The 14563-nt window shown below is 44.1% G+C and overlaps 1 protein-coding gene across 4 annotated transcripts in view; it reads left to right on the top strand.

Annotated features, from left to right (window-relative positions):
• BCR (BCR activator of RhoGEF and GTPase) overlaps nt 1–14563 on the top strand; it is a 92618-nt gene that overhangs the window by 60341 nt on the left and 17714 nt on the right. For 3 of the 4 annotated variants that reach the window (XM_015878272.3, XM_015878271.3, XM_085509516.1), the window contains 8 exons: nt 6709–6830; nt 7652–7820; nt 8348–8467; nt 9554–9629; nt 10195–10299; nt 10717–10791; nt 11483–11580; nt 12282–12413. In XM_015878272.3, coding sequence (XP_015733758.2) covers nt 6709–6830; nt 7652–7820; nt 8348–8467; nt 9554–9629; nt 10195–10299; nt 10717–10791; nt 11483–11580; nt 12282–12413 — 897 coding nt within the window. Of the gene's footprint in view, nt 1–6708; nt 6831–7651; nt 7821–8347; nt 8468–9553; nt 9630–10194; nt 10300–10716; nt 10792–11482; nt 11581–12281; nt 12414–14563 lie in introns of those variants that run through there. The other variant, XR_014931964.1, reaches the window with a different exon arrangement.

The raw sequence follows: 14563 nt of genomic DNA, 5'->3' as shown, positions 1-14563 counted from the left end.
ATGCATTGCCTAGGTGCTGATCTCAGTTATCTTTTTCCCCCAGTCCTTGCCTTTTATGTTTCCTCCTTGGGGTGCATCATGGGGAGGAGTCAAATCTCCTTTTCTCCAGCTCTTTTTTTCAGGATCTCTTTGAACTGGGGAAAGCAGCGAGTGGCTAATCTCCCTGGTGACAGGCTGCTAAGAAGAGAGCAGGTCGAATCATAGAACAAGCTCATGAACAGTCTTGATCTCTTTTGCAGAAGGCTGTTCCCTGCTCTGTGAGCACTGGCTCACACTGACCTGCCTGCTGCCTTCCTGAATGGCATCAGATATCATTGCTGCACACGAGCACCCAAGTCCTGCTTCTCGTGGCAGGCTTTGTTGCTAATTCTGGGCTTATGTATGTGAACTGAAAGTTTTCTGTGATGCACGAACATGATTTAATCTGCTGGGGCTGAATGAGTATTTCAGTTACTGTGAGGAGATGAATGCAAAGGGTGTAAAACCATTCACTGTGCAGACAGAAAGGGCTGTAACAGGGGTGGGAGGATCAATGGGCTAAGCCTACAAACCAAGATGGAGGGAATACTGCACATAGTTTGGCCCTTGCTGCTGGTCTGGCTAACAATAACTAGAGTTCTTTGTGTTGTGGTTTGCTGGGGGCTGCTAGCACAGAGGAGTCAGGATAGCACCAGCCCCATCTTGTTTGTTTTGCAAGTGGTTCACTCAGTGTACTTGTTTGGTGTTTGGGAAGGCAGCAGCAGCCCTGAATTTGGCTAGCAGAGCATAGGAGTCCTGTGTTGAGGAGAAGGGTGCATCACGTTCCTCCATGATCTGCGGAAGGGTTTGGATTTGTCCTTACTCAAAGAAAAGGGAGAAATGTGGGGGAAGAGTTAAAGGCTTTGCAATTTTTGATGGCTCTTCTGCTCTTGCCTGGAGAATTTCAGACCCAGCTCAGTCTGTACCTCTCAGGAATGGCTTCAGCCTTTCATAGATGGCAGTACAAGGCAGCCAGGAGGAATTTACTGAGTGCTTTTTCCAGACTTTCAAATCTTTCTCCCTTTGGCCTGATCTGTGCCATCCTCTTGTTGCTCCTTTTCTTCCCAGCTTACTACTTCTGTAAATAAGATACTTATCATTTTACTTCTTTACGTTTTTGATACTTTATCTGCAGATATCTACTTCACCAACTCAAAACAGTTTCACAAAAGGGAGGAGAGAGGGGATCTGAATAGTACAGTACCCTCTGACTCGGAAAGGGAGTGTGGAGAGTCTTGCACCCCTTAAGACCGTGGAGCAGACGGTCTTTGCTCACGGCTGACCCTTCTTCTCCTCTGTTCTTTCATCTTTAATAGGGAACCTATTTAAGGTTTTACAGATGTTGATCCCCTAGAGAAGCTGGAAAATAAGTGCTTTGAGATTAAGTATGTACAAACATTATATGCCAGAAGGAAGGGAGTTATAGCTCTTCCAGACTTATTAACAAACGAGCTCTGCAGATTTTGTGTTTCTTCTCAACGGAACCTAGATGCAAATGACTGTTGGAGCATGTGTCGTCTTTCTCTGCCAAGATTTGTGCTTCCAGATAATTTGGCCCATTCTTGTAAAGCAGAGGTTAACAAAACAGCGAAGTTCATTTGGGAAATGTGTGTTCCTTCCTTGGGTGCGTCTGTCTTGTACTCTTTGCAGGGTGTTGTTTCAGGGTAGTTCAAACTAATCAGAGTGGTGGTGGCTGCCATTCTGCCTCACCTGTGGCTGCACACTCCTACTTGGAATGCTAGCATTGGGATCTGTGTGATCCCACAGTGGTATGGAGGGATGGAGCTACCTGAAAACTAAGCCATTTCTTTGTTTTGGGTCACTCTACTGACCCTGGTCCCTTCCAACCCGGGTCATTCTGTGATTCTGTGATCCTCAGCATCAATCTTTATGCAAAGAGAGCAGTTGGGCTGTACCTTCTGGAAATAAGTCTCCCCAGCTCGTGTTTTGGATCAGCTTGTGCTGCTGTGGACCTTCCCCTCCTGCCCTGGAGAAAAGAGGTTCTTGGCAGACTGCTCTACCATGTATCTAAACAAGGCTTGTAACTTCAAGCAAGAAACTTGCTTCTGTTTGACTTAGAGTAGGAGAGGAGGTTTGCAAGGGTGCAGAAGTGCAAAGGAAAGCCTTTGGAAAGTTGAGGACTAAGCCTAGATGCAGGCAGGCATGCACAGCTCTATGCCTGGTGCCTGCTTCTCTTGGAGCCCTTGGGCAGGTGTTGACAATAGAACACTTAAAAATACTCTTGGATGCTTCACACTCTGCCTCACAGCTGGAGTCAGAGAGTGACAGAAGCTTGGGAGAAAAAAAAATGAAGGAAAAAAACCCAAAAACTATTAAATATGCTAAATGCAGCCAATTTATTTCTCTAAAGCATAGAATCCCTTAATTCTACAATGCTGATCTAGAAACATACGCACTCACAAGGAATCATTTTCTTCCTACACTCTGCAGAAAGCCAAACCACCTCTTCCTCACTGACATATGCCAATACCCATCTTCTGCTTTTACCCTCCTCCTCCTGCATCACACATGTTCCAGTCTTTTCAGGGGCTCTCACCCACGCACACTGCTGCTGTCACCACGTCGGATGAGCTCTTTCCTTGGCTGTCACGTGAGGAGACGGCCCTGTGTACAGCTGTGGTTCTGGATGAATGTATTTTTAAATTCCACTTCTTATAATGTGTTTCAGACAGGCTGATCTTCTGCCACACTTCTTGGAGTTAAATGGTACGTGACAGCAGCAGGGTTTATCATATACAAATAGCACAAAAACACTGTAGAATGAGTAGATGAGCATGTTGGTAGCAGAGAAAGATGCTCAGTGGCAGAGGTAAGAGGAGGACAGCAACAGGCAATCCAGAGAGGATATCCAAGCACTGAAGGACATAAAGGGAGTGCTCTTCCGTCTGGGACACAGAGATGGGTGAAAGAAGCAGCAGCTAAAAACATGAAGAAGAAAGCAAGGTCTAGAAAGGAGACTTGGGACTTGTATTGAACAAATATAGGAGCATAGCAAAAGCCTCTGGAAGGTGATGGTCTACCCAGGTCCTGTTTGAGAGGTAAAGGCTGTACCTAATTCACTCTATTACAATATGAAATAAGAAGTTTTCCTCTATATGTTCTGGAAAGTCTTTCAACATCCGAGCTGAGCTCCTGAGCTGAACACCTGGGGACATGGTGCCCCTTCACCACCACGCTGCCACTCTGATACTAAACCCATGCTTTGTTGGATGTTTCTTTGGTGTTTCTGTAATCTGTATGTGATTTCAGGATATTTCAGGAAACCTTTAACACCTTTTGTAAGCTTAGCAAACAATGTAACTTCAGAAACAAAGTTGAGAGAGATGGTCTCCCAACACATGTTGTATGTGACATACTATACCATAGGGCCATTCATTCAGATGAAAGACTTCATGTTCTGGGAGGCTGTTTAACCAAAGGCTAGCAAAGGACCAGCTATTGCTGCCCTCAGGAGAGAGTTAACCAATATATACTTTGGTTCCCAAAATGCTAGATATGACCTATGGAACTGAGGTGGCATGGGTTCCTGTCAGGCACAAGTGCTACCTATGGGGACCCCTGGCTTCCCCAAGGTGTGGGGTAGGATGGGCTGACTCATGCAGGAGGTGCCTTGTGCTCTCTGGCTGTGGGATCTGGTAAGTCAGCTGGTAAATCCTTGGATTGCTTCTCACAGACCTGCTGAACCCTCCTGGCAAGTTGACTCATTTGCAACAAAGGATGTGACCCTTTGCTGGGAGTGCTCCTCTGTGGCTCCACTGATGCTGAGCAGTCTGGTACACATTTGTTGTGGCCAGGCCTAATGAAAGTCCTGTTTTCCCAGAGAAGCTGGTAGTTAGACCTAATACGAAGCTCCACACCCTTGTAAGGAGACCTTTCCTAACTTGACCCACAAACTCTTTTTCTTCTCCTCACTAGATCCTTGGTTGCTCATTGTGGTAGTATGCCTTTGCTCCAAAGGGGAAACTTTCTAAACTAGCCTCTGAGTGAGAATAAATGAAGAATGACAGCTCTGGGAAGCTTAGTGTTTTCCCAAGTGGCTGACTAGCATACATCCCTTTCACCTCTTTACTTCTGTTCCAAGCAAGCTTAGCAAATATACCCTTATCTTCTTTCCACGCAGCTCTATTTCTGAGATAACCTGCTGCCAAAAACTTTTGCTCCCTCATGGAAGCACCGTGTCTTGTCGATCTCCATATTCATACCTCAGAGTGCCAGCCAAAATAAACTCAGTGCAAACAAGTAGTACCTTGGTCCCAGATGGGAAGTACAAAGGCTTTATATCACACCCCTGATTTGGTATCATGTAGCTGAGCTTTCTGCTTGGATTTTAGGGAGATGTAAGACAGAGGGCATGACTGCTTGGAGAAAGTCTGCCTGGATGACAGCAGCCAAAGGCTGTGCAATTAAGTGCAAATTTAGAAAGCAGAAAGAGGGATCACCAAGAGGACCAGGAAGGCTGTGTGGGCCCTGCTGCAGGAATTGCTGTTGGACTCTTCTTTGTGGAGGCCTGGCACTAAGGCCTGCAGTTACTGTTCCCTCTGCATGGGCTTCCCATCACTGGAAGAAATGCTTACCTTCAAATTACTGTGGTTTAGACAAACAGCAAGCAGAGGTTGGGCAGTCAACAGGAAGCTATTCTCATTGCCCCAAAGCTGAGCTGAGTTGCAGCATAATTAATATGCATCAGATCTAGCAGCCCAAGATCAGGTTTTGGGCTTGCTGACAAAATCTCTTTCCCTACTTCATTATTGCTCCCAAAAGAAATTCTTTGCAGCTGTGAAGAGTGGTTTTGCTTCTACCAAAATGCCTCTTCCTTCTTATTTATTATATATAATAGTATTGTAGTTTCCTGCCTGGCACTTTGGGAAAGATGCAGCTTTTGCTTCTGCCCACTGACTTTTGGGGCCTTTGTGTAGTGGCAGGCAGTCCTGAGGTGAGATGCTGGAATAATGTCCGTGCTTCAGCAGCTTGTGGTTGCAGGAAAATGCAGTCTCAGTCTGTGTCAGGAAGTTTAGAGCAGACTAGAAACAAGAACTGTGACTGCAAGGACATTTCTCTCCCGTGTGTTTCCTGCTGTGCTGCCTGCTGGGGTTGGGGCTGATGTGGTTTGTTTTCATTTTGGAGAACCAGGATGGGAGGGATGGTGGGAGGAAGGAGAAGGAATTGCGGGGGTTTGCGCTCCCACACCCTCTGCAGTAAACACGCTCAAGGCTTGTTAAGTCATGCAGCAAGTAAAACCCATGAGACACAACCCTGAGAAACTGAGGCATCAGTTCTGGTTTGAATGTCTTGACCTTGCTGAGGCTAAATGCTTTGCTATTGCACACTGCTGCACAGCTGAGCAGGACTGCCTCTTGGCAAGGGACAGATTTTGCATGTGAGTTGCCTGTGGTGATGCTTGTCCTACTGACAAGTCGTGTGTGGGCCTGGAGGGGGCTGACAGTGACAGAGCAGAAGGGGATGTTGTTGGTTAGTGCTGAGCAGTGTGAGCTGATCTCTCCTTTTCTCCAGCCATGGTGCTGTCTTGGCATGTACAGTGTGTAATGTCACTCACTGGTGTCAGCAGGCCATCCTCTTAGCTGGAGTAACAAGTAAAAGTACTGTGGGTGAGGAAAAAGCACCTTAGGAAGCCTGTGTGCAGAAGCTGGTGGTGGCTGCTTAGACTGGCTGTGAGGCAAACTAACACTGACAGTTAAACTTATTTGTGGGAATAAAATTTGCCAAAGTGACATACCCTTGGCTTCCTTTGGAAAATCATTGGGAGATTTCTATTCTGTGTGATGTGTACTTGGACTCCTATTGATTCTGACATCAGAGCAGAAGGCCTGGGCATAGTGGAGGGCTTGAAACTCCTGTGTTTGTCACTGGTGACAGCACAGACCAATCTGTCTCAGTGCCAGTGCTCCAGCCTTTTTGTCTGTCAGATATGGACACTCTGTAGGGGAAGAAGGGAAAAGATGCTTTTGCCCTCCAATGTGTACCTGTTATTTAGGGGGTTTTAAGTCTCCTGGGAACTAGAAATAGAAATAAAGGCATCAAGGTTATGCAATTTATCTGTATCATCTGGGTTTGGGGAATATTTGATTTGTTTTATTAATTATTTAGGGGGGAAAAAAGCTTTTAAAGCTTTTAATAGGTGTGTGGGGTTGGAGCACATCCAGATGATCCTGTTTAAACACAAACAGGTAAGGAACTACAGAGAAATTGGCTAGATACACATTTTGTATCTAGCAAATGCAAAGTGGGGGTAGCTTGAGCTGAATTCAGTAGGTGAATAATGGGGGAAGTCTGGACAGAAAAGTGGTGTTTGCTGCTCTCTGCTGGTCTGAAAGCGGGATGCTATGATGATGGCCCTTGGGTACTTAAAGCTGGGCAATGACTCACCATAAGTAACACTTGGTCTCAGAGACAGGTGATGAAAATAAACCTCAGCCCTGAGCTGGCACCTGATGAATAAAACCATTTTTACCCTTGAGAGAGAAGGCAGCAGCAGGGAGCAGCGCTCACAGCAAGGAGCATATAATGGCCTTTTTTTCCTTGAATTGGAACAACTTATTGAATTGGCTCTGGTAGGAGTCAGGCATAAGGAGTGTGTTGCTGAGGGAGGCTCAGTGCTTTATCTGGGGTCCTTTCTTCACTAACTGAAACGTTTTCTCTGTTTTTCACCAGCACCGGCAGCTGCTGAAGGACAGTTTCATGGTGGAGCTTGTTGAGGGGGCTCGCAAACTACGTCATGTCTTTCTTTTTACTGATCTGTTCCTGTGTGCCAAGCTCAAGAAGCAGATTGGAGGGTGAGGTTTCCCTTCTGGTCTGTGTGTTTTGCATCTCAGCTTCAGCAGAGTCCTGAGTTCAGCCAACAACAGATGAATATGAATACTCCAGACCTGGGTAACTGGCATCTATAGAATGTAGTTGGAGAAGGTGTGATGAGCAGGGATGTCTCCATCATAGGAGACCTTGGCTCTGAGAAACTCCTCTCCTTTCTCTTCTCAAGTTTCTGATGCCCTTTTTGAAGCATGCACTTCCAGGGAAGTAGTTTTGAAAAGAGTGGGACTTTCCCAAGAATGTCTGTTACTGGCAGGAGGGGTGAAAAAGAGAGTAAATAGCACGGAACATTAAAAAAACATGGACAGGGTATTCTGGTGAGAGCACTGTGGAATGGCAGTCACAAGGTGTATTTTCTTTTGGTTGGGTTACACTGAAGTTTGTGCTTTAACACTTGACCATCACAGCTCAGACAGGAGAGACCTGAGCTTAGACCACAGGCTGCCAACCATTCATACATGTGGCTTTGCTTTCAAACTCTGCCTCTACAGAGGCTTTGAAGAGGCAAAGCAGAGGATTAAAAGGGTGTGCAAAAGATTTTTGTGGGTTTTTTTAAGGGCAGAAGGAACTAGGTAACACAGCAATCTACTTTGTTGTGCACTGTACTGGCAATTGGCCCTTCTTGGCTTTCATGCTGGAAAGCAGCCTTTTACCAGTTTCTTTTGACATGGAAATCATAAAGAATCTGTATCTTATGAGCTATAATGAGGAAAGACCTGTAGGAAGAGGGAGTGAGTGTTTACCAAGCACCAGTAAGCAATAAAGGTTTGAACCTTCTGTCTTTCAGAAAAAGCCAGCAGTACGACTGCAAATGGTACATCCCACTCACTGACCTTAGTTTCCAAATGGTGGATGAGTCTGAGGCAGTGCCCAACATCCCCCTGGTACCTGATGAGGAACTGGATGCCATGAAAATCAAGATATCACAAATCAAGAATGATATCCAGCGTGAAAAGGTAAAAAACAAAAACAAAACCTGTTGAGCATTCCATCCCTCATACAGAACAGACTCAATAACTGCTGAAATGCTGATAGAAGCAACATTCCCAGAGCTGCACAGAATGGAGAATCCTGCTAAAACAGGCTGTTCAGCAGAGATCTATGGTGCAGCTCAGTTATCAGTGATATCTAAGGCTGCTTCACAGCCCATCATTACTCATCCTGACGCACTGCTTGTATGATGGCCTCCTCTGAAGGAGGCAGAAACAACAAAAGATGCTGTGTTGCTTCTCTGCTTACGTGGATCTGCTTGTGATTATTTCCAGGCATTTATGTTGAAAATGGAGCTTTTATGTAATAGCCATGATAAAGGCTGGGAGTGTAGTATACCAATATGTGGAAAGTCTGGCATCTGACTGTCAGAGTATGATCCTCGTTTCCTTTAGAGGGAAGGGACTGCAGGTCTGTGTGTTGGTGTAAATGGGAGCAAGTGTAGGGGAATGATGTACATGTCCTCTGTCTCCCTCTCTCCCCCACCATTCAGAGGGCCAATAAGGGCAGCAAGGTAATTGAGAGGTTGAAAAAGAAGCTCTCAGAACAGGAATCACTCCTGTTGCTGATGTCTCCCAGCATGGCTTTCCGGGTGCACAATCGCAATGGCAAGGTGAGTGGCTGTTTTGGTCTGTCTCAAGCTTTGTGTACCAGAAAGATTTCTAAAGGGTTCTGTGTGTTTGCATGTGGGTTGTATAAGGTGATCCTATTTTCTTCTGTCTGGCCTGAAAGCACCTTCCAAGGAGCAGACCCTTAGCTCTATCTACACTGAAGGTTACGGTAATGTCTTGGAAGGCCATGACTAATTGGAATGTGACATTGGCATAATAAATAAGTAAATTTTATATATAAATTATATATAAATATATTATATATATTATATATATAATATATATATATATATATATTTCTATAAAATATATTTATATAAAATGTATAAATATATAATCTATTTATTTATATGAATCTATAAGCTCAGCATCTGTCTGTGATTGGGCAAGTCCTGTCAGAGCAATAGGAAATGCCCTCTTCACCTAAGGAAAAGCTCTGCAGTTACTCCTTTTTGGTCTCCCCTTCAGTTCAAGGCTTAGTACATTCAGGGCTGCCTCCTCAGAGCTGTGTGCTGCACTTCTCAGGATTACTTGATACCAGCGATGCTGAGGATGGTCTCCTTTTAGTTTTGCAGGACTCTTAGTGTGCCAGAGGTATCACCTGCTCTGACAGTACAGGAACTTATCACTGTGGCCTTAGCATACACAAGGCAAAGGACTGTCATAAGATCCTCTTACTAACCAGTCAAAATTCAGAAGCTGGTCACTGTTTCCTCAGCTTGCATCAGTGTCTTGGCCTGTCATGGAAGCTTTTGGGTTTCGTGGTGCAGCTGCTGTAAGGAATTGTGCAGAGCTATCATGGGACCTCACACTGCCAGGGCCACAGCTGCTGTTTGCAGGGCAGAGCCCTGTGAAGGCTCTGACTGCAGGAGTCTGTATGTTGGTACTGCTGATACATTGCTGACATGACACTGCCAGAGTCCTGCCTGTCATTGACAAAGCTGTGATATAGGGCAATGGGAAGAGTACCAGAAGAGCAGTATATCCCTGAATTTCTGCTGGAGAAAATATTGGAGGCGGACCAGTTCTCAATGGTGGGTCAGACTAATGTATACCCCATGTTCATCTTTGTTTTTTCTTTTGGATAGAGTTACACATTCCTCATTTCATCAGACTATGAAAGGGCAGAGTGGAGGGAGAACATCCGGGAGCAGCAGAAGAAATGTGAGTGACCCTCATCTGGCTATTGGTACCAATGGTGTGATCTAAGAAATTGAATCCAGATAAGTTGTGGGACCCCCCCTCCATTAGGCAGGGTTTCTTCAGAAAAGAGAACCACACATTGGAATTCATAGTAGAATTTGAACGTCTTCTGTCTCTGCACATCTGAGCCTGTCTGTAGGGATTTTGCTTCCCATACCATGCAGGGAATGTGTGGGAGAAGCTTCTCTCATTTACCCTACAGGTAGAGATGTGTAGTTCCATGTAGAGGAAACAACTGCACCCTTTGACCAAATAGACTTTATTTTGGCATGGGTGTGTTTTGGCTTTGCAAGACTGTGAGTGCCCCTTGATTACTGCGAACCATTTTGGGATGTTTTACTCTAAATTTGGAGTAATTGAACATGCCCTGAACAGAGGCTACAGCAGTAGTACAGACCTAAATCTATGGTACTGTTGCAAAGTGTTGCCCATGGAGCAGCTGTCCTGTGTATGCCCAGAATAAGAGAGCATGCATGCAGCCTTTGCTTTGAATTTTAATTGCTCCTCCTTTGAATTTCTGTGGCAGGCTTTAAAAGCTTCTCACTCACATCAGTGGAACTCCAGATGCTGACAAATTCCTGTGTGAAACTCCAGACAGTCCACAACATCCCCCTCACTATCAATAAGGAAGGTAAGATGTACAGTTTATGCTTTCATATGGTGTAGCTGCAGTGAAAACCTATCTCTGCCTGCCTTTGTGCATTTCCCCTAGAGCTACTCATAGTATTTCTTTCTGCTACAGCTGGTGATGATTTCCAAATCTAGGACACTGCATCAGAGACCCTCCTATGTTGCTTTTTAGCCTGCTGCTATAAGCTTTGTGTCTATATTTTACTTCTGTCCTTTGTATTTCTTCCATGCTGTCTTACTGACCCTCGCAGTGGCATCGTAAAAGCCCCAAATTCCCAGAAGTTATAAATGTCTAAAATACATGTTCCTGCTACACCCATTTTAGGGACATAAACTTCTGTAAAATTAACTCATCACTCTGTCTTTCACTCTTGGCTTCTTTGTGAATTTAACAGCATTGCTTTGCTTTGTTGTATAGATGATGAATCTCCAGGTCTCTATGGATTCCTCAATGTCATTGTCCACTCTGCTGCAGGATTCAAGCAAAGTTCAAGTGAGTTGTAGTTCTGTAACACAGAGGTGTTGAGGGATGTTAGATAGCAGGGGGGAGATGATGGTGCGGTTGACAGCTGGGTGTGGATTGATTTAGGACTGCAGCATCTGGGATGATGATGAGGAGCAGTGGTGATTTGGGGAAACGAATGTGAAATTGGGACATTGGTATAAATTTAGAGCTCTGGTACTGGCTAACATAGCTTAAACCATAAAAATAGGGGCAATGTCTGCAGTTCATTACTAGTTTTTCAAAAACACTAGATACCACATAATTAAACACTGTGGAGATAATAAGGTTTTGATGACTCGGCCCTAACCTAGTCTCGGAGGGATGTTATGCAGATGCTGTTGCCAGTGAGATCAGCTCTGATGTGCTGATGGGAGCTGGTGTCTACCTAGGGAAGTTTCATTCCTCATTGGTGTAAACTTTCTGCTCGTTGTGTCTTGATGTGGGAAATACTAGTTAATAGCACACCAGACTCTTGATAAAGGTAAAAGGCTTGTCTGTGCTGAGGCTATTTATACCTGGTAATTCAGCTTTGTAAGAGCAAGTTCTGGTCCAGATGATAAAATCTGCATTGGCCAATGTTGCTGGTACTAATACAGAGAAGGTATAAATGGTGTTTAATGTAAGATAGGAGGTTCTAGACATTTTTATGAAGTTTCTGAGTCTGTCTCCCCTTTCTCAGATTTGTATTGCACATTAGAGGTCGATTCTTTTGGATATTTTGTGAACAAGGCCAAAACCAGAGTGTACAGAGACACCACGGAGCCCAACTGGAATGAGGTATGTTGGGTTGTTCTTGATGTGGTGTTTTCCATCTGACATCAGTGCACGATGGGTAGAAAAACTGCAAATGAAAGACCATTTTGTCTGAAGCTCATGCTGCTTGCTTTGGGTTTGTGCAGCATGTGCTGCCTTTCAGCAATCACATTGATGGCAGATCCACCTGGCTCTAATTCCTTCTCACAGATTTTCTCTTGGTCTGAATGGAGTTAAATAAATTTTGGCAGTACAAAATGAATCTTGCGTTTTCCGGCACCTCATCACTTAAACAGAAAAGCTTGATTCTTATTATTTTTTTAATAAGACATCCGTGCAAATATACTGAAGGAGGATTTTTTTGGAGGTGCTTTTATTTGTTGTGAGAAGAAAGAATTAGAATTATGCCTGCTTACAGCCAGCTTGCAGATTTGCTGGAGAGCAAAATTAGAAGAACGTAGGTGAGTTTGTTTCTTTAAATGATGCTTTGCTGCATGTCAGTGAAACCTGGCTAAGGACCCAACTGTCTTAGTCTCTAATTTGGCCACATTATGTATACAAAATACAGCTCCAGTTTATTTTCAGACCGTTTTCATCAGGAAGGAGATCTTTACCAGACCTGAAGTGATCCTTCCTGAAGAGTTCTAAGGATAATAGATTATTAATAGACTGAAAGTCCTGCTGTGGTGTACTCATTGCTCTGTCCTTTTCTGGTGCACTTGCAGGAGTTTGAGATTGAGTTGGAAGGCTCACAAACTCTGCGGATTTTGTGCTATGAGAAGTGCTACAACAAAATGAAGCTCACCAAAGAGGATGGAGAGAGCACAGATCGCATAATGGGAAAAGGGCAGATCCAGGTAAGACTGCACTTAACTTGTTCCTGATACCATTACTGCCAAACATGACAGGTTTTTTAAATCCTGGAGCATCCCAGAGAGTTTTTTCCTGCCTTCTGTTTGTTTCAACACTGGGAGTTTTCCTCCAGACAGTGAGAAATACAGTGAGATTCACAAATGGGAAGTCAGCAGCCTTTTTCCTCTTACCTTGTCCCCCTTGATTATGGCAGTGTCCTTATTAGACAATATGTTTTTTTCAGGGGAAAAAAAAGAAGTTTTGGTCTCTTAATTTCTCTGTTAACTTCAACACTTCCAGCAGAGTATACAGAAGCTGCAGTGAGCCCTGGGGACTGTTGAGACAAAAGAGGAAGCAGTGAAAATACTGTGCAGAAGAACACTACCTTCCCTTCTTCTCTGTATGCTGGAAATTTATTGATGTGTTAGCAAGGCTTTAGAGGACAGGGTTATTGTCCTGATAACCGCCATGTCCAAAGTTTAGTGCCCATGACAACAGACTGCATCTGAGATAAATGGATTTTTTGGACTCTTCCACCACTGTAAATCAGTGTGGGCACTTTGTGTAGCAAACACAATAGGGAAGGGGATGATTGCAGGCTGGTGCTGCTCTCCAGGAGCTGCTGTGTGATAAAGCTCCATGCAAGAGAAATCAGGCTCCTCAGTGGGTGCTGTCATGGTGAACAGATGTTCCTACACTTCCTCCGGATCGTTGCACTGTCTGTGCACAGCTTTAGGGGGCTGTTTAAGTATTTGCTCTGAGGGCACATTCTTTACATTGGACTGGGTGTTGTACCCTGCCCAGGTAGCTTTTCCTTTCTGGTGTGCAGAAAAATAGTGTTGGTTCACCTTTGCTTACCTTTAGGTCTTTGCCACTCCTTGGATGGCTGCTTTCTCCAGGATGTGAGTGATAATCACACAGGCCAAGGCCATCTGTGGCATTTCAGAAGCAGCTCTGATTGTGGGCAGCTTGCAGGATCATGTCTCTCTGTTACTCTAGAAGGGTTTGCTGTCTAAATGAGTTTGATGAGGACCATTCTCCCCACCACCACCTTGCAGCCCTGAAGCTCCCATACTATTTTCAGGGAAAGCTTTGTCACCAAATGCATGGTGGGTGTTTGGAAGATGTACATACAAATCAATAAATACTAGTAGAAGGAGACTCTCAGGTCAAGCAGAGATCTCTGTGTGTCCCTTCTGCTGACAAAGGCTGATTTTCTGTGGAGCTGAGCAACTACAAAAGAGCAAGATTTCAGCCCTGAAATGCCCTGGAGATTTGTTTGCTCTCATTGGAGAACTCTACAATCACTGACCTTCTAAAGTCTTCAAATGCATAAGATTAAGTTGTTGGGTTTTTTACCTTTTTTCCCCACAGGAGTGTGTGTTTTTATGCACAGGGTGTATATGCTGTATTAAAACATCTTGTATGAAGTTAATAAGTATAAATACTTGTTGGCGGCACTTGGATTCAGTCACTTGATTCTTCTAGGGAAATCTAAACAGCTTGAAAAGATAGATCGATAGAAATGTTTTGGCTAATACATGAATTTGTGCTGCGTTTTATCACAGAAAACAATCACAAGGGCTCTCATTTTCCGTAAATTCCCATTGCAGTTTTTAAGGCCTCTTTGTGACCTTTCTGAACATCCTCAATTCTCAGTGATTTCTGTTTCATCACACAGCTTGTTAACGCTATTGAGCAACAGCAAACTTAAGTCCTTATGACTTACTCTGGTGAGATTTGTGGTTGATAAGAATTATTAAAGGGTTTTATCTTGTTCTAATTTTAAATCCAACCTCCCAGGATTTCTCTCTATTAACAGGTTATACTATCAAAATCAAATCAGTATCATTGGTTTTACATTCTTTCAGAGGTTCTGTTTCCTTTTAGTTTCTGGTCTGTGCAGGTCTTGCTGTTGTCATTATTATTCAGTCTGTTTTTGTTCTAAAGGCAACATCTATGAAGATGGGTGAATTTTTTCCAAAATTCCCCATAGTTAAGAAGTCTGGGAATGTCAGGAGTCGTGTCTGCATCCTCTAGTTGATAAAAACAGGGACAATTCGGTGTTGGTTAAATGGTAATGTGTTCTCAAGCCATGTATGTATTATTGTAAATCTGCAGCTTCCCGCTGCTGGGATTTCTGACTCACCACATT

Source organism: Coturnix japonica, chromosome 9 (assembly GCF_054131305.1).
Source record: "Coturnix japonica strain WE chromosome 9, WE-NBRP24, whole genome shotgun sequence".
NCBI lineage: Eukaryota > Metazoa > Chordata > Aves > Galliformes > Phasianidae > Coturnix > Coturnix japonica.
Note: the sequence above shows the minus strand (reverse complement) of the source record. Positions and strands in the feature narration are given on the sequence as shown.